This window comes from Gopherus evgoodei, chromosome 5 (genome assembly GCF_007399415.2).
Source record: "Gopherus evgoodei ecotype Sinaloan lineage chromosome 5, rGopEvg1_v1.p, whole genome shotgun sequence".
NCBI classification, from domain to species: Eukaryota; Metazoa; Chordata; order Testudines; family Testudinidae; genus Gopherus; species Gopherus evgoodei.
Window position 1 is genome coordinate 102,201,096 of NC_044326.1, and position 24,065 is coordinate 102,225,160.

Consider the following 24,065-nt stretch of genomic DNA (forward strand, 5'->3'; position numbering starts at 1 on the left):
TTTTTCTTAGTGAAAAGTACAGGAACAAACATTTCTATTTTAAAAAGGTAATAGAGACAATACAGTGCCTTTTAGTAGAACATTTAGAGCAGAGGTGGGCAACTACAGCCTGGGGCCCACATCCGGCCCTCCAGACGTTTTAATCCAGACGGGAGCTCAAGGGCTGGAAGTGGCATCTTGGGCTTGCCCTGCTCTGGCACTCCAGCCAGGGAGTAGGGTCAGCGTCTCGCTTCACTCTGCACAGCTCCTGGGAGTAGCAGCACATCCCCCCTCCGGCTCCTATGTGTAAGGGCTGCCAAGGGGCTCCACACGCTGCTCCCACCCCACCCCACCCCCCGCAGCTCCCATTGGCTGGGAACTGAAGCCAATGGGAGCTGCAGGGGCGGAACCTGTGGACAGGGCAGCATACAGAGCTGCCTGGCAGCGCCTCCACATAAGAGCCAGAGGGAGGGACATGTTTCTGGGAGCTGTTTCTGGGAGCTGCTTGAGACAAGTGCCACCTGGAGTCTGCCACCCTGACTCCCTCCCGTGCCCCAAACCCCTGCCCTGATCTCCCTCCTGCCCTCTGAACCCCTCAGTCCCACCCCGAAGCACCCTCCTGCACCCCCAATGCCTCATCTCTAGCCCCACCCCAGAGCCCTCCTGAACTCCAACCCCTTTCCTGGCCCACCATACAATTTCCATACCCACATGTGGCCCTAAGGCCAAAAAGTTTGCCTACCCCTGATTTAGAGCCTGATTCTGACCTTACACGGTTTTTACACTAGCACAGCTCCAGCATTTTGCTCATAAATTTAATCCACCCTTACTTTGGGGTCAGAAAGCTGGCTTTGGCAGGAGTAAGCATTTGGACCTTTTGCCCCACAGGCTTACTTAAATGATCATCTCTATGAATTCACAAAGTACTTTAAATATACAGCTGCCAAGATCAATAGTTAAAGCATAGGTGGAGTATTTTCTCTGTATAACAGAAATAAACAGTGACTACATATATTGCACTTTTGATCTTCAAAGCACTTTTTCAAACATTAAGGGCTAAATCATGCACCAGGGAGCTGGGGGAAGTGTTGGGAAACTTTTTGCTTATCTTACTCAAGAAGCAGCACCCCCACAGCATCCAAGAAAATGCTAGGGAAACTCACTGACCACATCCAGAGTGTGGTCCCCTACCTCAGAGGCCACATCTAGTTGGCAGGCAAGTATGCCGACGTAGATAGTAGCTCTGCTTGGAGGATTAGCAAAGCATGTCTATGGCACATGTTCTCTCATTCTTAGCCAGTTCCAAGGAGATTTGTGTCAGGAAGCTGAATTCCAGTAAAGGAGAATTCATCGGGTGGCATCTCTACTCCAGTGCCATACCAGCAAGTATAGATGACTTTGTCCTTAGCCATTAACTACCTCACATAATTGTGTGGTGAAATTATGAAAATATTCATTACGCAGTAAATCTTAACACAATATATATATTTTCTTTCCTTTAAGAGGGTTGCTGTGCTATCTTTCTTCAGAGCAAATTGCATCCCAGGGCTGGGAAGAATTTTTAGGTTGATTATAACAAAAACACCACACACAGTGGGAATGGCTAGGATTAACAACTGGAAACAATTAAAAACCAAACTATGCAACAGACCAATGGGAACTTAAGAAGTAACTTAATGGGTGGGTCTTTATAGTGAATAATTTTGAGGGCAAAGAACGAGTACTTGTGGCATCTTAGAGACTAACAAATTTATTTGAGCATAAGCTTTCATGGGTAAAAACCCACTTCATCAGATGCATACAGGAAAATATATATAATATTCCTACTGTATTTTCCACTGCATGCATCCGGTGAAGTGGATTTTAACCCACAAAAGCTTAAATAAATTTGTTAGTCTGAGCATAAGGTGCCACAAGTACTCTTTGTTCTTTTTCTGATACAGACTAACACAGCTACCACTCTGAAACCTGAATTTGGGGGGGAATAACTTGTGTGAAGAGAGTGATGTGACTGGATGTCTAGGGCCAGATTTTCTGGAATGTCCAGAACCCACGATTGGGACTAAATTTAAAAACAAACAAAAAAACTAATTTAGGTACCTAATTTAAGTGGTCAGATTTTCAAAAGTGCTCAGCATCCAACAGATCCCACTGAGAAAAACAAGAGCTTCTGGGTGCAGAGCGCTTTTGAGAAAAAAAAAATCTAACCATTAATTTAAGTGCCCAAATGAGACATGCTCGCTACTGAACCCCTGAAAGGTCTAGCTCAGGATCAGTATGGGTTTCAGTTCATTTTCAGGTCCTGTTTGATTATCCTAGGCTCAGCATTAAGAGGTCATGTTTCTACCTTCCAGGTTATTTAATCGGGACACTACAAAAGGTTGTGATCATTTTAATTCATTATTTTCAAATTATTTCTTTCTTTATGTATTTGTATATTTTAATTCATTAGGTAACAGTTTGGGATCATAACATTTTAAAACCATATTTTAACATTATGTAATTATTTTTAGAATAAAGGACTGTCATGGAGTATATAGGCTTGTAAGTCTTCAGAGGAAAGCAACAGGAGTTCATGAACAAAGTAGGCTGGAAGACCTTTCGCCCTGATCAGTGAGGGACAAAGCTGTCTCAGAGAAGGTCCTAGAAAGTCTCGAGGAGACTGAGAAAGATTACTGGAAAATGTAGTCCTTCCAGGAAGCCATGCTATACTCCTGGCCTGAGGCAAAGCAGAATGGAAGTTATGGAATTATATCAGCTCTGGCTATTTCCAAGTGAGAGAAAGACTGAGAAGGAAACAAGCTGTGCTACTGGATGTCTCCTGAAAGCGATGGACAAGTGAACTACTTTTTTTTTGTATTGAAATGACTACTGAGCAGACACCTATGAGGATGTTCTAAAACACTTTCTAAATTGACTAGATACTTTGTGCTGCCTTGTTCAGCCAGAACTCACGCAGCTTGCAAAGAACTTATTGTAAAAAATAAACTCCACAGGTGTGACTTTTGTCTTCTGTTTGGCTTGCCACATACATTTCAGAAAACAGACACTAGGGCGGGGATCCCCAATGCAGTGCCTGTGGGCGCCATGGCGCCCGCAGGGGAATCTAAATGCGCCCACATCCTGGCCGGCAGTTGAGGATCCACCGAATGCTGCCGAAATTCTGCGGTTTTTCAGCAGTGATGCCTCTGGATGATGCCTCTTGCCACTGACAAGCAGCAGCATCCAGAGGCGTTGCCGCCGAATTTCGGCGGCATTTCGGCGGATGCTTGACCGCCGCCACAGTCCTTCATCTGGCACCCGCCGGATGAAAAAGGTTGGGGACCACTGCACTAGGGTGTGTCAGAAGAGATACTGCCATTTCTTCACTCAATTCATGAGATGGCAATATCCACCATGATAAATGTATTGTCCTATTTTATAGCTATGTGAGTCTTAAGACCTCAGTCATCTAGCATACAGGATTTTTACTTGCTATTTCTTGTTTCCATTAAATATACATTTAAGAGTTCATGTAAGCACACAACAAATGCAAAAAACAAACAAACAATCAAGTTCCACACAGGGAACAGGATATATATTATGGACACATGCTCCTTAGTGCTAAAGACATATCAGGGAAAAAGTCACACATGACTGTGATACATGGGGGTGGAGGAAGAGGGAGAGTAGCTCCCTTTGATAGATACCCAGCTAGCCAGTTAGTTGTAAAACCCCTCGTGGTCTGTTCTCTTCTTGCTTTACCTGTAAAGGGTTAACAAGCCCAAAGGTAAAAGAAAAGGAGTGAGCACCTGACCAAAAGAGCCAATGGGAAGGTAGAACTTTTTAAAATTGGGAAAGAAACTTTCCCTGTATCTGTTCTTTGGGCTGTAGGGACAGAGCAGCAATGCTGTATAAGGCTTGAACTAGGTATGAAAATTCATCTTTTATACCTAGAAGAAATTATTTGGATAGGGAATGTTTAGACAATTAGGTTTATTTTTTTTATTTAGGTTTGTGGATTGCCTCTGTGCTAACCCCAGATGCTTTTGTTGCTTGTAACCTTTAAGCTGAACCCCCAAGAAAGTTATTTTGGGTGCTTGGTTTTTGTAACTGCTCTTTTAAAATCTAGCAAAAGCCTAAGTTCCAGATGTAATTTTTTCCTTTGTTTTTAATAAAACTTATCTTTAAGAACAGGATTGGATTTTTGGTATTCTAAGAGTTTTGTGCATGTTTAATTAGCTGGTAGCCACAGCTAATTTCCTTTGTTTTCTTTCTCAGCTCTTTCCTGGAGGGGCAGGGGTTGAAAGGGCTTGAGGGTACTGCATGGGGAGGAATTCCCAAGTGCTCCTTCCTGGGTTCAAAGGAGTTTGGGGTTTTTTTGCATTTGGGTGGTGGCAGCATTTGCCAAGCCAAGGTCAGAGACATAGATGTCAACTTTCTTCTGCACCAGTGGGTGCCCGTGCCCCCCTGTCCCTTTCCCCGCCCCTGGCCCCACCCTGACTCCACTCTTTCCCTGCCCGGCCCCACCCCCATTCCAACTCCATCCCCAAAGTCCCCCCCCAACTGCACCCCCTCCCTACCGCATTGGATCCCTTCCCCAAATCCCCACCCCAGCCCCACCTCTTCCCTCAGTGCACCGCGTTTCCCCTCCTCCCTCTCCCTCCGTGCCCCAGGAATCAGCTGTTTTGAAGCGCAAGCGCTGGGAGGGAGGAGCAGCAGCAAGACACGGCGCAGCGTTCGCGGCAGAGGCAGAGACAAGCTAGAATGGGGGGGCAGGGCGGGGAGCTGCTGGTGGGTGCTTAGCACCTTCTTCCATGGGTGCTCCACCCCTGGAGCACCCACAGAGTCGACACTTCTGGTCAGAGAGAAGTTGTAACCCTGGGAGTGTAATACCAGCCTCGAGTGGCAAGTATTAATTTCTTAAATCGTTGCAGGCCCCCACTTCTGCACTCGGAATGACAGAGTGGGGATTCAGCCTTGGACAACTAAATAAGACACTGTTTTACACTATTATATTTTGGACACAGATCTAACCAGATACAGGTCTTCACACTCTCTAAAATCAGAACTTCCTTTGAAAGCAGAAATGAACCAGTGTTCATCCAATACAACTTTAGGCAATTAAATCATGAAAAGAACAATTACCAAAATAATCTCTTAAATTTTCCTTGAATCAATCAATGTCTTTGAACATTTAGGTCAATTTCTCTGCTGGAATAATTCCATCAATTTCACCTGACTGCATTTCTCATAGAAACCAATGTTTAAGAAAGGGAAAGTCAGGCATCATAAGGTAAAACTGCATCACTTAATTTAGATATACTTTTCTTTATAACATTTTCAGTCTTATGCCTCTGAGGAAGGTATCCAAGTCTTGTCTTTTATTTATTGCTTGTTGTTTCAGTATGACCTTCCAAGCATACCAAAACCAACCTTTTCTTAGGCCCCTCAAGTTACTGGCAGTAGCAGAAATGTGGGAGTGGGGAGGGGGAAGGGCCAGACTTTAAAGGAAACATACCTGTAAGCCCTCCCTGGATATGGTTTGGAATAGAAAAGTACCCTACTCACTGGTGCCACAGCCTACCATGGAGGAGGTTGATAAAGGAAGTAGAGGCAATCAAAGAGTACAGGGATTAGGAAGAAGGCAGTAGGGTGGAGTCAGGAGAAAGGGAAGAGAGAATGGTGAGCTAAAAGGCGAGAGTGTGAGAGGGAAGAAGAAGAGGAGGGAAAGAAAAACGGCAGCATAGGAATAGGAGTGCAATTGGGTGAAACTGAAGATGCAGAGAGGTCGCAGAACCAGGAAAGAGAGTGCTTGCCTCACAGACTCATACTTCAGCCATGAATCCAAACTTTGTATTAGATTTCAAAGATACTCTCCCAGCAATCCATGAAGTGATAAGATGTGCATTATGAATGAATTGTTCTTTTCCTATAAGAATGCCCACATTTCCCAATATTTCCACTTGTTCCCAAACGTACCCTGCTCCAGGCGTCTATGTAAATTATTTTTAAAAGGACAGAAAGCATGAGTGTCATTAGGGTTATATTATGATGTAAGCATACATTTCCTTATGAAAACTGAAATATTAGAAAAAGCAAATTCTTCTGGTATCCCGAGTATTTAAACGGGATTTTTGAGTCAAATTTTAAAAAAACAGGCTGCTAGGTCCATATTTAGACACCAAAACAAAATGTCCCGATTTTCAGTACAGGGAATCCAGAGGGTCAGTGACATGTGTGGAGGAAAATAAAAAAAAAAAAAAGAAAAAAAGAAAAAAAAAAAAAACAGGCACAGGCCCCTTATCTATATATAAAATTTAATACCTTACTTTAGGCATTCCATGTGCCAAGGTTTATGGTATTTTTATCATTTGTATCATATTTTACACTACTCCACACATTTGTATTATACTTTCCTTTTTCAAGGGGCATCCTAGAAATCTACAAGCAAAAAAGTGAACGTACAAGGCACACCATGCAGTAATACAGCTATTGGCTGTCTTCAACCCACTCCCAATATGCCCAGGTCAGCTATCAGGCTCCTGCACTGTTCTCCGGGAATTTAAAAGGAGGTATTGGCAAATATCTTCCAGAATTTAGAAACCAAAATTGGAAGAAAATATTAAAGGGTTTCCAGGTGTATTGTGTATAGGTTAGCAGGCTAAATTCAAATATGAATACTTGAAGTGTAAGCCTTCGAGGTCTACAAATTCTCATTGGAAAAGATGTAGGACACCAGTGTAAAAGTCATTGTCCTGCTCTCTGCCCTACTCTCCTTTTTCTCTTTGTAGGTCTTCTCTTTCTGTATTTGTCTCCCTATTTGCTTTTTGTCTTCCTCCTCATCTTCTGTCTCCCTTCTATGCTATTTGCATTTCAGAATCAGGCCAGCAGCAGATGAAAAATAGGGCAATAACCCTAGTCAATTTTATGCCACAACTACCTCTTTGTGGAAAGAGCCTGTTTGAGTAGGATCTTATTTTGTCTGCAGCTGGTGCCAATGGTCTCAGAGCAGTTCCTTGTCTAGTCAAGGTTCATAACGTGCATAGTACAAATCTAGCAGTATACTAATCAGGAAGCGTGGTATGGCTGTTACCCTATGACAGGAGACTAAGACTGCACAGTAATTCTGCCATGCATAACTGATTTGAAGGAAATAATCCACCAGCAGCTCTTCAGTTGAGAGACAGGTTAATGTATTGTCACTGGATTGGCAAGTACTATACACAGACTATTCAATACTTTGAAAAGTTTTGTGGCTTTTGGTCTAAATAAGCAAAAGGCTACATTAGTACTAAGGATCCACCCACACAATTCCATGTTGGACAACAAGCCTCTTGCAGTGCAAGGTGTCTGATTGCCTATTCTTGCTGAGGATTAGACCATTCTATATATGTACTGTGATCCCCTTTCAAAATAAAGGAAGTGAATTGGCCCCCATTCCTGCCCTGAGGGGGAGGGCACTGGGAGAGGTATTACCACTTCCATAAGAATGCTGTCTGGGATATAGTTCAAGTTTTGTAATATTCAAAGTATTTTACACTTGTTTTTACTGTCCTTTGATCCAAGCTGATCATACATGAAAATGAAAACTTTTACATGTGCCACACTCTTTTCCTTCTTGTTTAAGATGTGAGCTTGCTTGCATTAACAGAACCATAACTCTGCATTGTCCATTAATAATAAAGCTGACTGATGAGTACAGATAATAAATATTTTAAGTATTTCATGTTACTAGCTTTAACCTTAACACTTGAAGTAGGCAAGTGTCATTCTATCCATTTTAGAGATGGAGAAAGACAGGCAGAGAACTTGTATATGCAAGAACATCTTATTGTGCTTGAATAGGATTAGGATCACTAAAGTTAGACAAAATATTGACTACAGTTTGCAGTTGGTGTAGCCCAGGATGAGATGCCCTGTCAGCTAGCTACAGTTAAACCGCCACATTCGAGAATTAAGCTAGTCTACATTGACTGCAAAGTCATGGTCATGACAGTGTCATTGACTCAAATGTTCCCAATCCTGTTCAAACACAGCAAGTCTCTCTAATGTGAAGAAGCCCAGAGGTGAAGTGATTTACCCAAGGTCACACAGCAGGTCTGTGACCAAAGTAGGAGTGAACTCAGGTCTTCATATTCACACACACACCCCAGATCCAGATGATCGGGAGGTAACAGGAATAGATTTGAGACCTAGGGTGAAATAGGGGTTTGCCATTGTTTTCAATGAGTATGGGCTATGCAGGTTTGAGGGGGGAGTGCCGGGAGGGCATCACTGGGAGTGGGCAGGTGCCATGGACGGTGTATGGGTGGGAGGGCGCAGCCGGTAGCCCCTGGGAGCAGCCAGGCGGTGCCCCGGGCCCGGGACGGGGTGCAGAGGGCGGGGAAGAGGCTGGTACTCACTGTGCGGGTCGCTCTTCTCCCGGACTCCGTCCACTCTGCCGTCCGGGTTGATCCTCAGGAAGAAGCCCCCGTTTTTGCAGTACAGCCGCTTGGGGTCCTTGAAGTGCCCCGGGGGGAAGGTGCCGCTGCCCCCGTCGTCGGGCAGCGCGGGCAGGGTGGTGATGCTGCCCGCAGCCATCCGCCCCGCTGCGGGGCCCCGGGCCGGGGAGCCCCCCTGGTGCCCGGCCCCCCGGCCGCGGCCGCCCACCAGCCCCTGCCGGCTTCTCGCCCTGCCGCGGCCGCCCAGCCTCACCTCCTGCCGGCTTCGCCCTCTGCCGCGGCCGCCCAGCCTAGCCCCTGCCGGCTGGGGCCCGGCCCCTCCTCCCCGACGGGGCAGCGCAGTGCCCGGCTCCCCGGCCCCTCACCGCCTCCGCGCGGCAAGCGGGTGCCGGCTGCCAAGGGAGGCTGCTGGAGCTGCGCAACGCCCGGGCTCCGGGAGCCCGTCACCCTACCCGGCCCCGAGCCCCAGCGCACAGCGCAGCCTCCCGGCGATGCTGCGGGGAGCGAGCGCCGCCCCGCGCCCCCGGCCGCCTCTGGGACTCTGCCGCTGCGGAGGGGCGCAGGCAGGGGGGAGCGCAGCTAGTAGCGACTTGTTTGTTCGCATCAGCCTCCCGCTGCTGCTCCTCCCCCTGCCCTTAGCCGGTGCCTCTCTGGGCCGGTCCCCGCGGGCAGGGGAGGCTGCTGCTGCTCCTGCTGGAGAAACTCTCTGGTTCCCTCCCATCCACCGTCCCGTAACCCCGCCGGGCCCTGCCTCCCTTGGCCGCACAGCCAGCCGCCCGTCCTCCGCCCTGCTCCCTCCTAGCCCGCCAGGGAGTGCGCGCGGAAAGTACCCTTCCAAATCGCTCTGCAGCCCAGCAGCAGCGGCGTGGTTGCAAAAAACAAGGGCGCGGAAAGAGCAAGCCAGGGGGAGCAGGCACCGCGGGAAGTGTGCGAGACCCAACTTGGTTCCAAGGGCTATTAGGCCAGGATAGAGACATTTAGCTGCGCACTGAACTTTAGTGGCAATAGCAATCAGCTAGTCTTTTGGCATTTTATCTTCTGAAGCGTGGTTTGTAGAATACAGGTTGAGAAGGGGTAGCACCATTATACAGAGTAGTGGTATTTTGGTATAGCAATGAAAACAAAATATAAAAAGATGGAGTAGCAAGCCTTACAAGAGCTAGAAGTCGACATACTGAACCAAAGAAAAATACAAGCTAGTCCTACCCCCTGATTTATCTGATCAGATGTGAACAGAAGCAACGAACCAAGAAACCAACATTTACTACCCCAGTGCAATTGGACTCCGATTACTGTACACAAGGCAGTCCCTTAAAAACAGCACAGACACAAAGTCTTCATAGGGATGGAGCTGTATTGTGGACAGATTACATAAAGTTACTTTATAAAAACATTCAGTTTAAAGTGTAAACACTTGTGACGTGGGTAAACACAATTCTACCCAATTAAAAGATGAAAAAGGTGAGGCAGAGAGAGATTAAATCGTTTGTCAAAGTCACCTAGGAAGTCTGTGGCAAAGCCAGGAAAGCCACTCCTCATGATTTAGTCAGAAAAATATCCTTGGCACCTATTGATTACAGAAGATAATGCAGTATTTTATTGAACCCACAAGCATTTTAATATATTACAGAAAGCTTTGAGGCCCTGAATGAGTCGATAAGAATATACTCGCTACTGCAAAGCCCATTTAACCCTTTCTTCTAGGCTATGAAAAATATTTAAAACAGACAAACCAAAAGCTTCTGAAGGTTTAGTAACTCATGCACATCATGGTGCTGAGAGGTATTAGTATGGAAGTCTATCAAAGAAGAGTTAGATCACGTTCAGTTAATTTGTATGAATTTTTTAAAATTAAATTGGATCATTCAATAGCACACAAGCTTGCACTGTAGATCATTTCAGCAAAAAAAACCTCAGGAAAAAAATGTTACAATATGTAATTTAAGGGCTGTATCATTCCATCTGTTAAGTAGAACACCACTTTAAGAAGTGATAGACTATAGAAGCCATATTGTTCCAACAAATATATTTCAGTAATAAAATTTTTAAAAAAATCATGTGTTAAATCAATTTTCATTTGTGTGTATTTATATATTTAATAGAATTGCTCTAAATTATTTCTACTGCTCATCACTACAAAGCCAAACATTTTCAAGTTCTGTGATAGGGCAAAAGTTCAAGCTTGTGAACTTCAGAAGAGTACAGATACTTCGGTTCTAGTTAGAAAAAGTCTTGATAGGTTGGTGAAGTTGGGGCACCATGTAGCACAGCAGTTCTCAAAAACTTCTGCAACTCAAGAACCCCCCTTTTGATTTAAAATTTTGTGCAGACCCCAAAAGTCCTGCTCAGCTCCAGGACCTGCCCCCACCCCACTTCTTCTTGTCCCCACTCTAGCCCTGCCCCTCCTCTTCCCGCTCCCTCCCACAAGCACACCTTATCCCTGCTCCTCCACAACCCTCCCAGTGCCTCCTACACACCGCTCAGCTATTCTGGGACATGCAGGAGGCACAGGGAGAGAGGGGGAGGAGTGGATTAGCAGGGCTGGCAGCCCCAGATATGACTCATGGGCCTCCTGGAGCATCCTCATGGACCCCCAAATGTCTGTGGACCCCAGCTTGAGAAACCCACTGCAGTATGTGTGTTGATTCTTGGTGTTGTGTTTTTTCCCCAGAGGTGTGCGGCAAAACCTCCAGACAGTTCCACTGTTTGATGATCAATACCCCTCCCCACCCCACAACACACCTCCAAGATCCCTGGGTCCTACACATGCCTATCACATATGCTGTACCTCAGCCAATGCATTAGATGCCACAAAAAACTATTTGGGTGAAGCCAGACAATTGCAACACTAAAATGAACTAGCAGAAAAACAATAGAAGACAAAACCACCACATCACTCCTGGGCAAACACTTTCCATAAGGCAATCATTCCATATCGGACCTCAAGTCCTTGTCCTCTAAAAGCAACCTTCACACCACCACCTCAAAAGACAAAGTTGGGAATTTAAATTCCTAACTCTGCCAGACACTAAAAAACATGGACTAAACAGAAACTAGTTTTATGTAACTTGTAACACAACCTACTACCCACTAACCCTTAATGGCCCACTTCATTTTAAATGGTCTACAAAATGCGAGACCTTTATGCTTCATCTGTTCCAAGCTGTATTTAGTTCAGACACTCTGGTTACCTCCCCCAGACCTGAAGAGCTCGTGAAGCTCAAAAGCTTGTCTCTTCCAGCAAAAAAATGGTCCAATAAGAGGGAGTGCTTCATCTACCTCATCTTTCAAACATGGTAGCATTCCATAATGAAGACAAACACCAACATTTCCATCTTTTGGATATTAACTCCTGTTTGAGGGAAAGGAAATTCCTTAAACTCCCACATCCAGGTGGTTTAAAAAAAATACAAACAACCCCCCCCCCCACACACACACACACACACATTTCATTTTACCAAAGCTGTTCTAATCCAAATTAGCAACTTTTCCTGGTGATCCCTTCTTCAATCGCACTTATATATCTCTGCTAGTTTCAATATCATTCCCTTTTTCATCCTACCATAATGCTGACCACCCCATCTGTGTTTCATGGCAGTTTCACATTCTCTCTTCCATCCTCAAAGTTACTAATAGTTGTGTTGATATTGTACAGTGAAAAGAGAAGGCTGTTGACTAGGTGCTTTCATTTGGTCCATAGCTCACAACTACCACCTCTATGCAGATTTCCCACATTACTCATTCTGCATGAAACCATGTCATTCTGATTTCTTCTTGGAGGGCTCTGTAGGGTTTTATATTACCATACACCACCATGCTAACAAATCCAACCATAGAGCAACAGCAAAGTCCTCAGTGGTCTACATGGAGCCTCCATGGTCTTCCTTTTTGGGGGTTAATATTCTAGTGCATTTTGTTTGTTAGGTTTAAAAAAAAAAACTTTTGCAGAGAGTATTTGGGTAGGGGAGGGTTTCAAGGTTGTGAGTGTCATTCTTGCTATAACTCAAAGGCTTAGGGCATTTCCTAAATATAGGAAAGTAAATCCAGAATCTAATCACTGAAAGTTTGTTCCATTGCTCATCTCCTATACCAGGGGTCAGCAAACTTTCAGAAATGGTGTGCCAAGTCTTCATTTATTCACTCTAATTTAAGGTTTCGCATGCCAGTAATACGTTTTAATATTTTTAGAAGGTCTCTTTCTCTAAGTCTATAATATATAACTAAACTAAACCTAAAGTAAATAAGGTTTTTAAAATGTTTGAGAAGCTTAATTTAAAATTTAAATACAGAACCCCTCGGATTGGTGGCCAAGACTCAGGCAGTGTGAGTGCCACTGAAAATTGGCATGCATGCCATAGGTTGCCCACCCCTGGCCTAGAACATGTTCTGTGCCAGAGCACACAAATCTCTTTCATTCCTACTTCAAAAATATATTCAAATATATATTCATATGTTACCTATTCCATTATTATGACAACCTGGCCCTTGGTTTGTATCCTATATTGTTTGTAAGCAGACAGGGCTCTTAGTTTACCCCTCAGAGAGGAGAACCTGTTCCTTTATGGCATAGTTCTCATAATTATAGGTCATAATATACAACAATGGCACGTTATATATACAGATAATTCAATGTATCTTAGAGAACATGTTAGGACAGCGAATAACTTGTTTATGTCTAAATGAAGTAGATAGTCCCAAGTTGTCACTGTTTAGTATATATCACTTTAATTTCTATGGAACTTCTCTATTATATCCAAAACATATTTGTATTTGAGGAAATATAAGCCAATATTACTGTGGCTGTAGTTATACAAAACCTGAGGGGTTTTAAGAAGTGATTTCTGAAATATATTTCACAAAGATTAATTAACAAATTTCATGAACAGTGTTCCTTCAGTGTTTGACTTTAGTCAAAAAATCCAGAACTCAGTCTAAAATAATTTCCCAGTCTTTTCACTAGGTAATGATTACAATCTGAACATTATAGCATTCTCCTCCAACCCCCTTTCAGGGGAACTGATTTTAAGGGACTTAATACAAATATTCACCCTCCAGATCTGTTAATTCTTCCACTATCAAGAGTTTACTCATTTCTCTTCCCCTCCCCCCGTAATCCCTCAAGTACACAAGCATTTAGCTATGTGGTTCCTATATAGTTCATGGAAATATCCAGTTAAATCCCTGCTTAATCCAGCACAATATAGCCAAAAGCCTGCTGAGCCTCACAAGTCCCAGGAGGCTGCAGATTTGCAGCATGCTACTCAGGGGAACCTTGGCCTACCACATGTTTTTTAATATATAAAACATCCCTCAAAAGTAAGTTGCAGAGGTGCCTGAAGGGAAGTACACTTCATCCAAATAAGCACCTCACTTTTATGCTCTTGCTACTAACTGTACAGTGGGCAGTCCAACTGCTAAACAGAAAAAAAAAATGTCTTGGAATGATAGAAAAGAAGTCTGCCCCCAAATCACCAGTCTATTGCAGGAGTCTTGCTTCACGGGGGTTCTGTTTAGGAGGGTGTCATTTCTGGGTCCTCAGGACCTGTTTCTCAGATTCCTATCCAAACAGAATTGGTTAGCAAAAGAAAAAACTTTGTACCGTGGCTCCTTTGAAATTCTGTCTTTTGTTAACTTGTGTTGCAGCCAGATAGGGGAAAAAAGCCCTCTGTGAATCACTTCAAGGACTCAGTCCCCACAGAACTCTCAAGAGCTTGTCATAGATGGCAATTGCTTTGGACAGAGACACAGACTCTAGCCAAGATTTTCTTCTGAGTAATTGACTTCATGGAGTTATACTAGAAGCCAATTGGCCCTCTGCTCTAGGAAGGGAGCAGCTGCCAATATCTAATCACAGCCATCAGGAAGAGAATGTCTCCTTTTGTAACAGAGGTTTCAAGGAAAACCGGAAAGGTATACCAAAAAAAAAAAAAAAAAAAAAAAAAAAAAAGTCAGGGTCCAGAAAATGTTCTGCACAACTTTGTGTTTTAATTTCTTCATCTTTAAATCCCCCTGCACCTGAGTATCTCTCACAGAAGCATATATCACAAAATAAGCCAGAAAAGGACTCCCTACAAAATTATATCCCTTTAACCCTCCTGTTCTCAACAGCCTTAAGGAGAGAAAAAAGTATAATTGGATAAAGTAACAATGCAAGATAATGTTTGGCTTTTGTCCAAACTGCCCATTTTTCAGCACCAATACATCCATGAGATGAACACATTTCAGTAGCCATTTTAGAAAAGGGTTGCACACTTTTCTAAGATTATACATTCTCTCAGACCATGAGTATGGGTTTACAGAATTGGGTCTTAACAGAAACGCTCCTCCAGAGCTGTTAGTGGTCTTCCACTATCAGAGTTTACATTTTGGGGGGGCGGAGGGAAGAAATGAGTAAGTCATCAAGTACACAAGAGTTTAGCTACGTGGTTCCTATACTACATATAGTTTATGGACATTTTCCAGCTAAATCCCTGTTTAATATGCTGAAGAGTTATGCTTAAAAAAAATCCCAAACAGTATTTAAGTGTGAATATTAGAAGGTGGATTTCAATTTTGATGATTTATGCTCATGCAGATATTTTTCACAATAGATATTTACAATTTTCATTTTATTCAACAATATTAATAACTGGATTTGCTTCCACCCGGCATGATTTGTAGAATATCAGAGTTGGAAGGGACCTCAGGAGATCTAGTCCAACTCCCTGCTCAAAGCACGACCAATCCACAGACAGATTTTTGCCCCAGAGCTCTAAATGGCCCCCTCAAGGATTGAACTTCCAACACTGGATTTACCAGGCCAAAGCTCAAGCCGCTAAGCTATCCTTTTTTTTGTTTGCCTTTTCTGCTGATGGGTTCCTCTTTGTTATGATGCAATCAAGAGTAATATTTATTCTATCACAGATCTGAAGTCTAACTATAAATCTGCGTTTAAAGTGTCAGTAATCAGAGGAAACACTAATTTGTGTAGAATATTTGTGGAAAACATACTATGTCTGCCCAGAGCAAAGTTTTCTGAATTCATTCATCATCCTAATGTGGCCACATGTTTTTGTTTGGTTTGTCTTCATGAATGTTTTATGTCTCCAGTATCAACCAGTCTACTGTGACTGAAAATGGAGAATTTACAACCTGATGAAGCCAAAGATGGAAAAGTATCAAGTTTGACTAAGAGGTTGAAGCTGGAAGAAAATAGCAAAACAGCAGAGAAGCAGTGCCAGTTGTTGTGGCTATGAGGATTAGCAGTGGACTTCGCTTCTATGAAGCTGGAAGTGTCCAAGGCAACAGGATGAAGTGGTCAAAGTGAGAGGCATATACATATATCCAGATAAATACTATATACATATATCTAGATAAATCTGTGTTAAAGTGGAGTTAAAGTTGAGTACTTATTAATAGTTCAGGGTAAAACATATTACAGGGACGCAGTAATTATTCTGAAGCCGAGTATAAACTCGGGGAATTCAGAGTTTAATATTAAACTTAAAGAAATCCAAACAGTTAAGGTGCCCTAACAACCCTAAATCTTCCCTGTAGCAAACACCTGGCAATGACCATATGATAATTCAGGCATTTTAGCATTTCTGGTTCCAGATTAAGTTAAACTAGATTTTACATGTAGTGTTGTTGCAGCTGCGTCATCCCATGATTAGCAAGCCAAGGTGAGGAGGTACTGTAATATTCTGAGCTATACTGAGCTTTGTGTAGCTCAAAAGCTTCTCTCACCAACAGAAGTTGGTCCAATACAAGCTATTACTTCACCCTCCTTATCTCTAGATTTTTTATTTAGTCTCATGGTATTTCTACCAGACATAGTGACTGCTTCTACATAGTTGTGCTTGGGCTCATGGAAGAGAGTACAGGGAGCCTCTTCTCTACCCTGTACCTCCAGATCAAAGAGGATGCAATTGCTTGCTGGTTTTGAGACCATTTCTAGTACTTGTGAAGCAGGTGCATAATACGTCCGAGGTGCTTTTTATATTAAAAATGGTAAGACGCTAGGACAAGAGATGCATACAAGTAGAAGATGGATCTGGTCTGTTGACCGTTCAAAGGACTTTCATTATACTATGTCCAGTAGAAAGTATCCTGAGAAATCTAGGTGTCAGAACATTAACCTGCCTAGATAATAGTCAGAAAGCAATACAACTTGAGTTGGACTTTTCCCTTCCCTCAAATTTAGTTCTTATCTGCTTGTAAAGCTTGAGAAGCACAGGACTCCATAAGGTCCAGTTCTGAAAGGTGCTCAGATATTTTCCTCCCTGATTGGTGTATTCAAGAATAAAAGGCCAAACATTCCTCTTTTGGGGAAATCAGGGAAAAACAAAATGTATACCAGATTCACAAGTAGCAGGAATCTTCCTTGCCATACAGCTTTCATCATTTAGTTTTGCGTACACACACACACACACGAGGAACAGACAGGTAAATCTTAGATGTGACGCTCTGAATTAGTTATAAGACTCTTATTGGATTGGTAGAAGTGAACTAACTTTACAATATTTTCCTGGGTCAAAGTTTTGTCCTGCACTATGTCTGAAGAGCACAGTGGGCATTAGCCAAAAAACATTGACAATAAACAAATCCTCTTCATAAGAGTCTGCACCAGCAGAAAATATTGCAGGAGGATCCCCCAAGTTGTTTCAGTGGATCCACAGATCTGGGCGCCACTGAAGGCATCCTCATAGCACAATATTCCTCATGTGGCAAGACTACCTCACTGTATTACACTTGGTTTGTAAACAGAATTCTGATGGCATATATTTGTTACCTTTCCAGGGCTATGGGAGCTAAGGGACATCTGTTCTACCCCAACTCAACAAATAAGACAATCAGAAAAATGTTAACTGCCTCCAACAAAATACTGTATTTCCTTAAAAAACTTCTCCCACCTCAGCAATATCAAAGTACAAGTATCTTCATCACTGCTGCACAATGCCAATGCTTTTCACTGGATATGGTGTGTTAATCTATTGCAAATATAGCCGACTGCCTCAAGACAATTGGGTAATCACAATAAGAGGAGGACAGCCAAATAACTTTGTTAAATGTGCACATAAATCAGTGTCTTGTGTTGCATTAGTTTTTAATTTTAGAGTAGGACCACCCCATTTTGATAGAGCATCTAGGGTTGGTGGGGTATAATTCCCATTACGCCTCCACACCTGTTTTTTCTGTCCATGTGACAGCTAATACAGAAGAAGTTACTTCTAGCTATAAAACAATTCCTATGATGCTTAAAAATACAAGCATATATACACATACCATCTACAATACTCAAATTTATAAATATTGTAAATGCAGTTGTTCAAGCCAGGTGGCTATGGCCAAGTCTTGTTAAGCTCCTCTCCACGGAACCTAGAATATTTTTTCTATGAAGTTTATGGAACTGTCAACTTCTGTTCACAGACCAAACAGAGTCTGTAGACAGCCAAAGTGTGATTTTCCTTAACACTGTCCAGTCAATGATCTCATACCTGACCTAAAATAGTCACCCTGAGTGCAAAAAGTTTAATCTTCATGATTGCTTGGACCTGGTCCTTGTTCTCCTCCTAAGTGGAGGTTATGCACTATTATGAGAACTATTATTAAGTTCATGTTTTATGATAAAATTAAAGAGTGAAGAATCAATTACTACAGCTGTCAAGACAGCTTGCGTAGGAAGAATTTCTGTCAAATGCTGCACTCTTAAACAGGTCCTGGACTAGCTAGCTACTGAGAACATGACCTTTCATTAAAGGTCTTTGAAAAATTAAGGTAGCTAATCTGTACATTGTTATTTTCATGCCAATCCATTGCTATAGATAAATATTTACTCATCTCTAAATGTATTTTGCAGCAGGGAACCTTGGCTTCTCTTTCTCATACCAATTTGGTAACCCTGTAAAAGTTCCCATCACTAAGAGCTGTAACAGTAGACAAAGTAATTAGGGAAGGAGAAACTGACCAAACAAGACTTTATAACTCACATTTTCTTTCACTAGTGAATCTATAATTAACCAAATAATCACTAACAATAAAAGTAAGGTCAACACTGAGACCAATCTCAGCTACAGATACCTGCATTGCCAGCTTAGAAATTTATTATGCCATGCCTCTTGAAAGAGAGAGACTGTAATAAATTTTGGGTCACTCCCCTGAACCACAATACCCCCAGCAATATTGGTTACACACACACAGCGCACATTCAGGCCACACAAAAAAAAAAAAAAAAAAAAAAAATCAGGCATTCAGAAGTGCCAGTATTACTGTTGCCTGGATTTAAGCTTTATTTGGCCCCATTGTGCATATCCATTATGATCAATCTAATTACATGATCATACTATTTTTCCCCAGAGGACCCTGTCTCATTTTGTGCATAGGATGGATGGTGCTTATTTAAAGGGCAGCTATTCAATATTTTGTTTTCTCCTCACTGTTCAGTATGGGGCCCCCTGACTTACTTGCTGCACACTACTCAAACCCTGCTCTAAGGACAGAATTTTAGTTTCCTCACAGGCTTTACTATGGTGCTCATCACTGTAGTATCAGAGTGCTTCACAAATAAATTTATTTTCACAACTCCCCTGCAAGATGAAGGGGTATTATCTCCATTTTACAGATGGTGAACTGAGGCACAGAGAAATTAAGGTCAAAAGTATCCACTAATTTTGGACTCCCAATTTGGAACACCTAGTACCTGATTTTTCAGAGTACATAATATTATGTAGTACCTTATACGCTCAAAGAACAGCCCCTATTGACTTCAGCACAGAAGTGCTGAGCACTCATGGCTGCAAGTCAGACTGTAGGGTCTCAAGTTAGGAAAACACAATTAAATAAAAAACTTCTCGTAAGTGGTTGCCCACCACCACATAGGAACTCTACAGCAGAGGCAGAGCTAGAATCCCTTTCTTCAAGGCAGCTTTCAACTGCTTTAAGCATCAGACCATCCTTTGTCTTCCTGCAATCCCGTGTCATTCACTATACACTTTTTGACTTCTGTGAAGCAATGGTCCTGCAGATAGTGTCCTTTATTATTCTTCAGTGCAGGTCCATTCTGTGCACTGACTGAAAACTTGGGGGGAAGGGAAGAGGAGTGGGGGAGAGAAGAGAATCAACGTATATGCACAAAAGGAGGCCAAAATTAAGGTGGCACAGGAAACCTTCATTCTGGCTTTTCCTAGCTTTTGAGTGTTTCCCTTTACAACTGTATTGCTCTTAACCTAATTTTTGTATGCATTGTCTTTGGTTTTAATAAGAGCAAACTGAAGAAGCCAGAAATTCCATCATGTCATGTCATACTGACAATCACATGGATCATTTGCAGAGTTGGATCTTTTAGATCCACTGCACAGACTTCTGCCATGTGAGCCAATGAAGTAAATGATATCAAGTTGTTATAGTCTATGTGCTCTTGCACGACAGGGGAGGGGAGACATTTACCCATGGGTTTCACAGCTATTTCCTGACAGCAAAGGAATGGTGAGACTCAGATCTTGGAAATTCCAGGCTCTGGAGTGGAGCATGCTATAGTGGATAGACTTCTCTGCCTCATTCTACTTCTCACCAACCTTGACCCTGTATGTTCCATCCCTTCTAACTCAATCCCCACTCTCCTTGCCCAGCCATTCCCAGTCCCTTCCTCCTCCTCTCTCCTCCCCCGACAAGCTCCTTGCACCCAGTGACCTTGCCCAATCAGTCTGTTCCCTCTCTCCTCTTGTTCCTTGTTCAATCTGTCTCTCCTCCCTGAGTCGCACTTCCAGGTTCCTACTCAGCCAGTCCCAGTTATGCCCCCCTGCCCATATACCATAGCTCCTTATCTCTCTCTTCACTCCCGCCCCTACCTCACTGGTTCCCAGTTTCTCCTAATGTGTCATCTGAGTTCAATCCACCCTCCTCCTCCCCACAAAACCTACTGGCTCCCGGTCTCCTTCCACCACCCCACCATCTTCCTTTCCTTCCCTAATGCCCAGTCCAGTCCTACTTTCCTTGCTCAGCCAATCCATCTCCCTCTTCTCCCACTCCAGCGTGGGCTCCTAATCTTATTCCCTCTCCCCTTCCCAGCTCCTTGTTCCCATCTACTCTTGTCCCACTCCTTTCAGTTTTTATTCTCTTTGCATTCTCATCAGGCAGCCACCTCTAGGCTTCCTGGGCTCCAGCAAGGGATCATACAGAGTGCAGACTCCCTGCTCTCAGTTCCAGAGCCCAGCCTCACCCAGCCCAGGCTGCAGCAGCTCAGAGCTTCAATTGTTGAGCAGGTCCCGCTCAACCCCAAATCGGAGCATACCCAATGCAGACAAGATTTAAATTTTAGTTGCAAAGTGCTAACTACTCTGTGCTGAAGATGTGTGAACTGCGGCTTTTCAAAGGCTCATAATTTAACCAAATGTGGGTGGATTTTTATAGGAACAAAAGCCCATCCCTGACACAAGAAGCTAGGTGGACAGCTAGGGCTCCTCCCTGCCCAGCATGCTCCTGCATCCAAGCCAGCAGAAGAGGGAGCAGGACTCATTGCAGACTTGAGCCTCACTGCTGCTTTTTATTCGGTCTGCCAACAGGAGAAGCAGCACATTTCTGGCAAGAGGTGACAACTGAGATCTTTGTTCCTGAACTCAGCTGTTTAATAGCAATTTTGTCAGGAGCTGGGTGAAGAGAGATTGCCAAGTGCAGCAGACGCTGCATAAAAGCAGAACGTGATTGGACCCTGCCCCTGCCAATCCTTCCCCACCTTTGCAGAGTAGTGTTGTCCTTGAAAGTTTTTTGGGGATGACAATGGATTTTAGGCCTCTTGTGACATCTCCTGATCGCTCTTCAAGCCCCCTGAAAGTTGCAATCCTCAGTTATAGAAACTGAGCTATGCAGCGATTGCTTTGCAGCTTTGATCTTTATAGTTCTAGAAAGAACCCAACCACCACATTTTATAGGAAGTGTTATCACTCAGTTGCTTCAGAGGAAATGTTCCAAACTTGAATATGTTTTCTGATGACAAAGTAGAAATATAGGAACACATCTTTTGAATAAAACAAGTCTTAATTACAAGTCACTCCATCCCTTGCACCAAGAAACTCAGGACACCACATAGGTAAAAATATAACAGCAGCAATTAAAGCACATAAAGACCACAAGTAAAATACTAAAGAGTCCCCAAAAGGTATAATTTTTAAAAGGTGGTGTTTAGTCAGTTTTTAGTACCATAATTTTTCTATATTCCAGATGTTTTTAAAAAAGGTTTATTTCTGCTAGAACCTCAGAAAAAAAAAAAGAGTCAGTATAATTACTGTACTTATTAGAGGATACATTTTGCTGTCCTCACCTATGATATTAAGTAATCTCTTACACCATAAGTAATTCTAATGAAACTAACAAGTGATTTACTGTGCAGAGTGAGGAAGTGGTGGTAAAAACTGGCTCTAAGAACTCATTGGACCCAATTCATTTCTTTATGGTAATTGTTTACAGATTGCAAGGTGAGATACATATTGGGTCTTTGTGCATATATTATGCCTGCAACAGTGTGTATATGCAAATCCAACTTTGAAAGTCACATTAACTCAGAGGACAGTTTGACTGAGGCCATGTCTACATCTAAAATTTTGCAGCGCTGGTTGTTACAGCTGTATTAGTACAGCTGTATAGGGCCAGCGCTGCAGAGTGGCCACACTTACAGCAACCAGCGCTGCAAGTGGTGTTAGATGTGGCCACACTGCAGCGCTGTTGGGCGGCTTCAAGGGGGGTTCCGGGAACGCGAGAGCAAACCGGGAAAGGAGACCAGCTTCGCCGCGGTTTGCTCTCGCGTTCCCGGAGCCACCCAGCAAACCGCAGGGAAGGAGACCTGCTTGCTCGGGGTTCCGGGAACGCGAGAGCAAACCGGGAAAGGAGACCAGCTTCGCCGCGGTTTGCTCTCGCGTTCCCGGAGCCACCCAGCAAACTGCAGGGAAGGAGACCTGCTTGCTCGGGGTTCCGGGAACGCGAGAGCAAACCGGGAAAGGAGACCAGCTTGATTACCAGAGGCTTCCTCCTTCCACGGAGGTCAAGAAAAGCGCTGGTAAGTGTCTACATTGGATTACCAGCGCTGGATCACCAGCGCTGGATCCTCTACACCCGAGACAAAACGGGAGTACGGCCAGCGCTGCAAACAGGGAGTTGCAGCGCTGGTGATGCCCTGCAGATGTGTACACCTTCAAAGTTGCAGCGCTGTAACTCCCTCACCAGCGCTGCAACTTTCTGATGTAGACAAGCCCTGAGATTAATGACAGTTTCAAGATGCAGCTTCCAGCAGTAATTCACTTGCAGTTTCTCAAAAGAGTCTTCTCAAAGTCTTCATATTTAATAGTATAGTCATAGTTTATGGGTCCTGTCATCTTATGAATCATTTTAAAAGACTGAGTTAATATTGAAGACTTCCTTAACTAATTATCTTAGACATTGTATTTGAATGTTAATTTCTCCTACTAAGTAGTTTTGGTCCCTCCTGCCTCCACTGTTTTATTCCAACGGCAAAAAAATGCAAACAAATAAGGACATTCACCTTGTTGGTATTAATATCTGCGTATGACATCAGCGTGTAGGATGTAGAAAACCCAGGGATCCAAGTTAGTCACACTCACGATCTGTGTGGGCCTGTCTGTTACCGAGAAAGCAATATAAAACAATTGCTCATACTGAGTTGCTTCATACAAAAAGGGAAACAGTTTGAGTTGCAGAGATTAAAATCAATCCCTTGAGTAGTTTCAATCAGTATGTGTCTGTGGGAGTCAATTGCTGGCCCAATTCTTTCAAATACAACAAGGGATGGCCAGAAAGGGAGGAGCTAAAGGACCTTCTGTGGATGTAGCCAAAATTTTAGCAGATTATGGTCCACTAGCCCAAGTAGGTCTGTATTAAACTTTTCAGGCAAACCGCTGTTCAGATATACTGACTGATGCAAGAGAATTTAATAAATTCTGAGATTTGAATTCAAGAAGGAGAAAGAGATTCAACAGTTCCTTTATCTTCTTAGGGATGAATCCAATTGTAAGGTGAAGTTGAAGGTGCAATGTGGAGCTATGCAAATACCTCCATCACACCCCTCGTCCCATATGGTGGCATGCAGGAAACTTCATCCCTTTTCTCTGTCAGGGCTTGGCAAATGCTCTGTGTGGGTGACATAGTCCCAAAATATTAGAGACAAGGTGGGAGAGGTAATATCTTTTAGTGGACCAACTTCTGTTAGAGAAGAAGTTTATTGGACCAAGAGAAGATCATGAGCAGGAAACTAGATCATAAGAAAATTTGGGTCTCTATGGAATCCCACAGGCTTCCAATGCTTTTCCAACAAAGAACCCTATCCGTCTCCCACAAGTTTTCAGTGATCTGTTCCTGAGTCATGTAGACCTTCATCCAAAGCAAGTTTTCAACAAACTCATTCTGCAATGAACAAATCCAGCAATTTACCCTGACTCAGAATTAGTCTAATGAATTAATCACTTTCTCCTTCACGATTTTTTTCTTATTTTCATTCAGTGTTATTTTCATTACTGTGCTAGCATTCTCAACTATGTTTAGTAGTTGGTGACACAAAGTTAGGAGAGCAAAGACCACACATGCGCACAGTAAGCCATGGCTTGAGAAGTCCAACAAGCTAAGGGAAAAATAGACACTATCTCCCATCCAATAGCAGCCTGGAAGCTGCGGAAAGTGTAA

General features: G+C 43.2%; 1 protein-coding gene across 1 annotated transcript in view; it reads right to left on the minus strand.

Annotated features, from left to right (window-relative positions):
• FGF2 (fibroblast growth factor 2) overlaps window positions 1-8,712 on the minus strand; it is a gene marked incomplete at its 5' end in the record, with an annotated part of 69,654 nt that extends 60,942 nt beyond the window's left edge. Inside the window, one exon of the mRNA XM_030565076.1 lies at window positions 8,364-8,712. Coding sequence (XP_030420936.1) covers window positions 8,364-8,712 — 349 coding nt within the window. The remainder of the gene's footprint in view (window positions 1-8,363) is intronic.
• Between the last annotated feature and the right edge of the window lie 15,353 nt (window positions 8,713-24,065).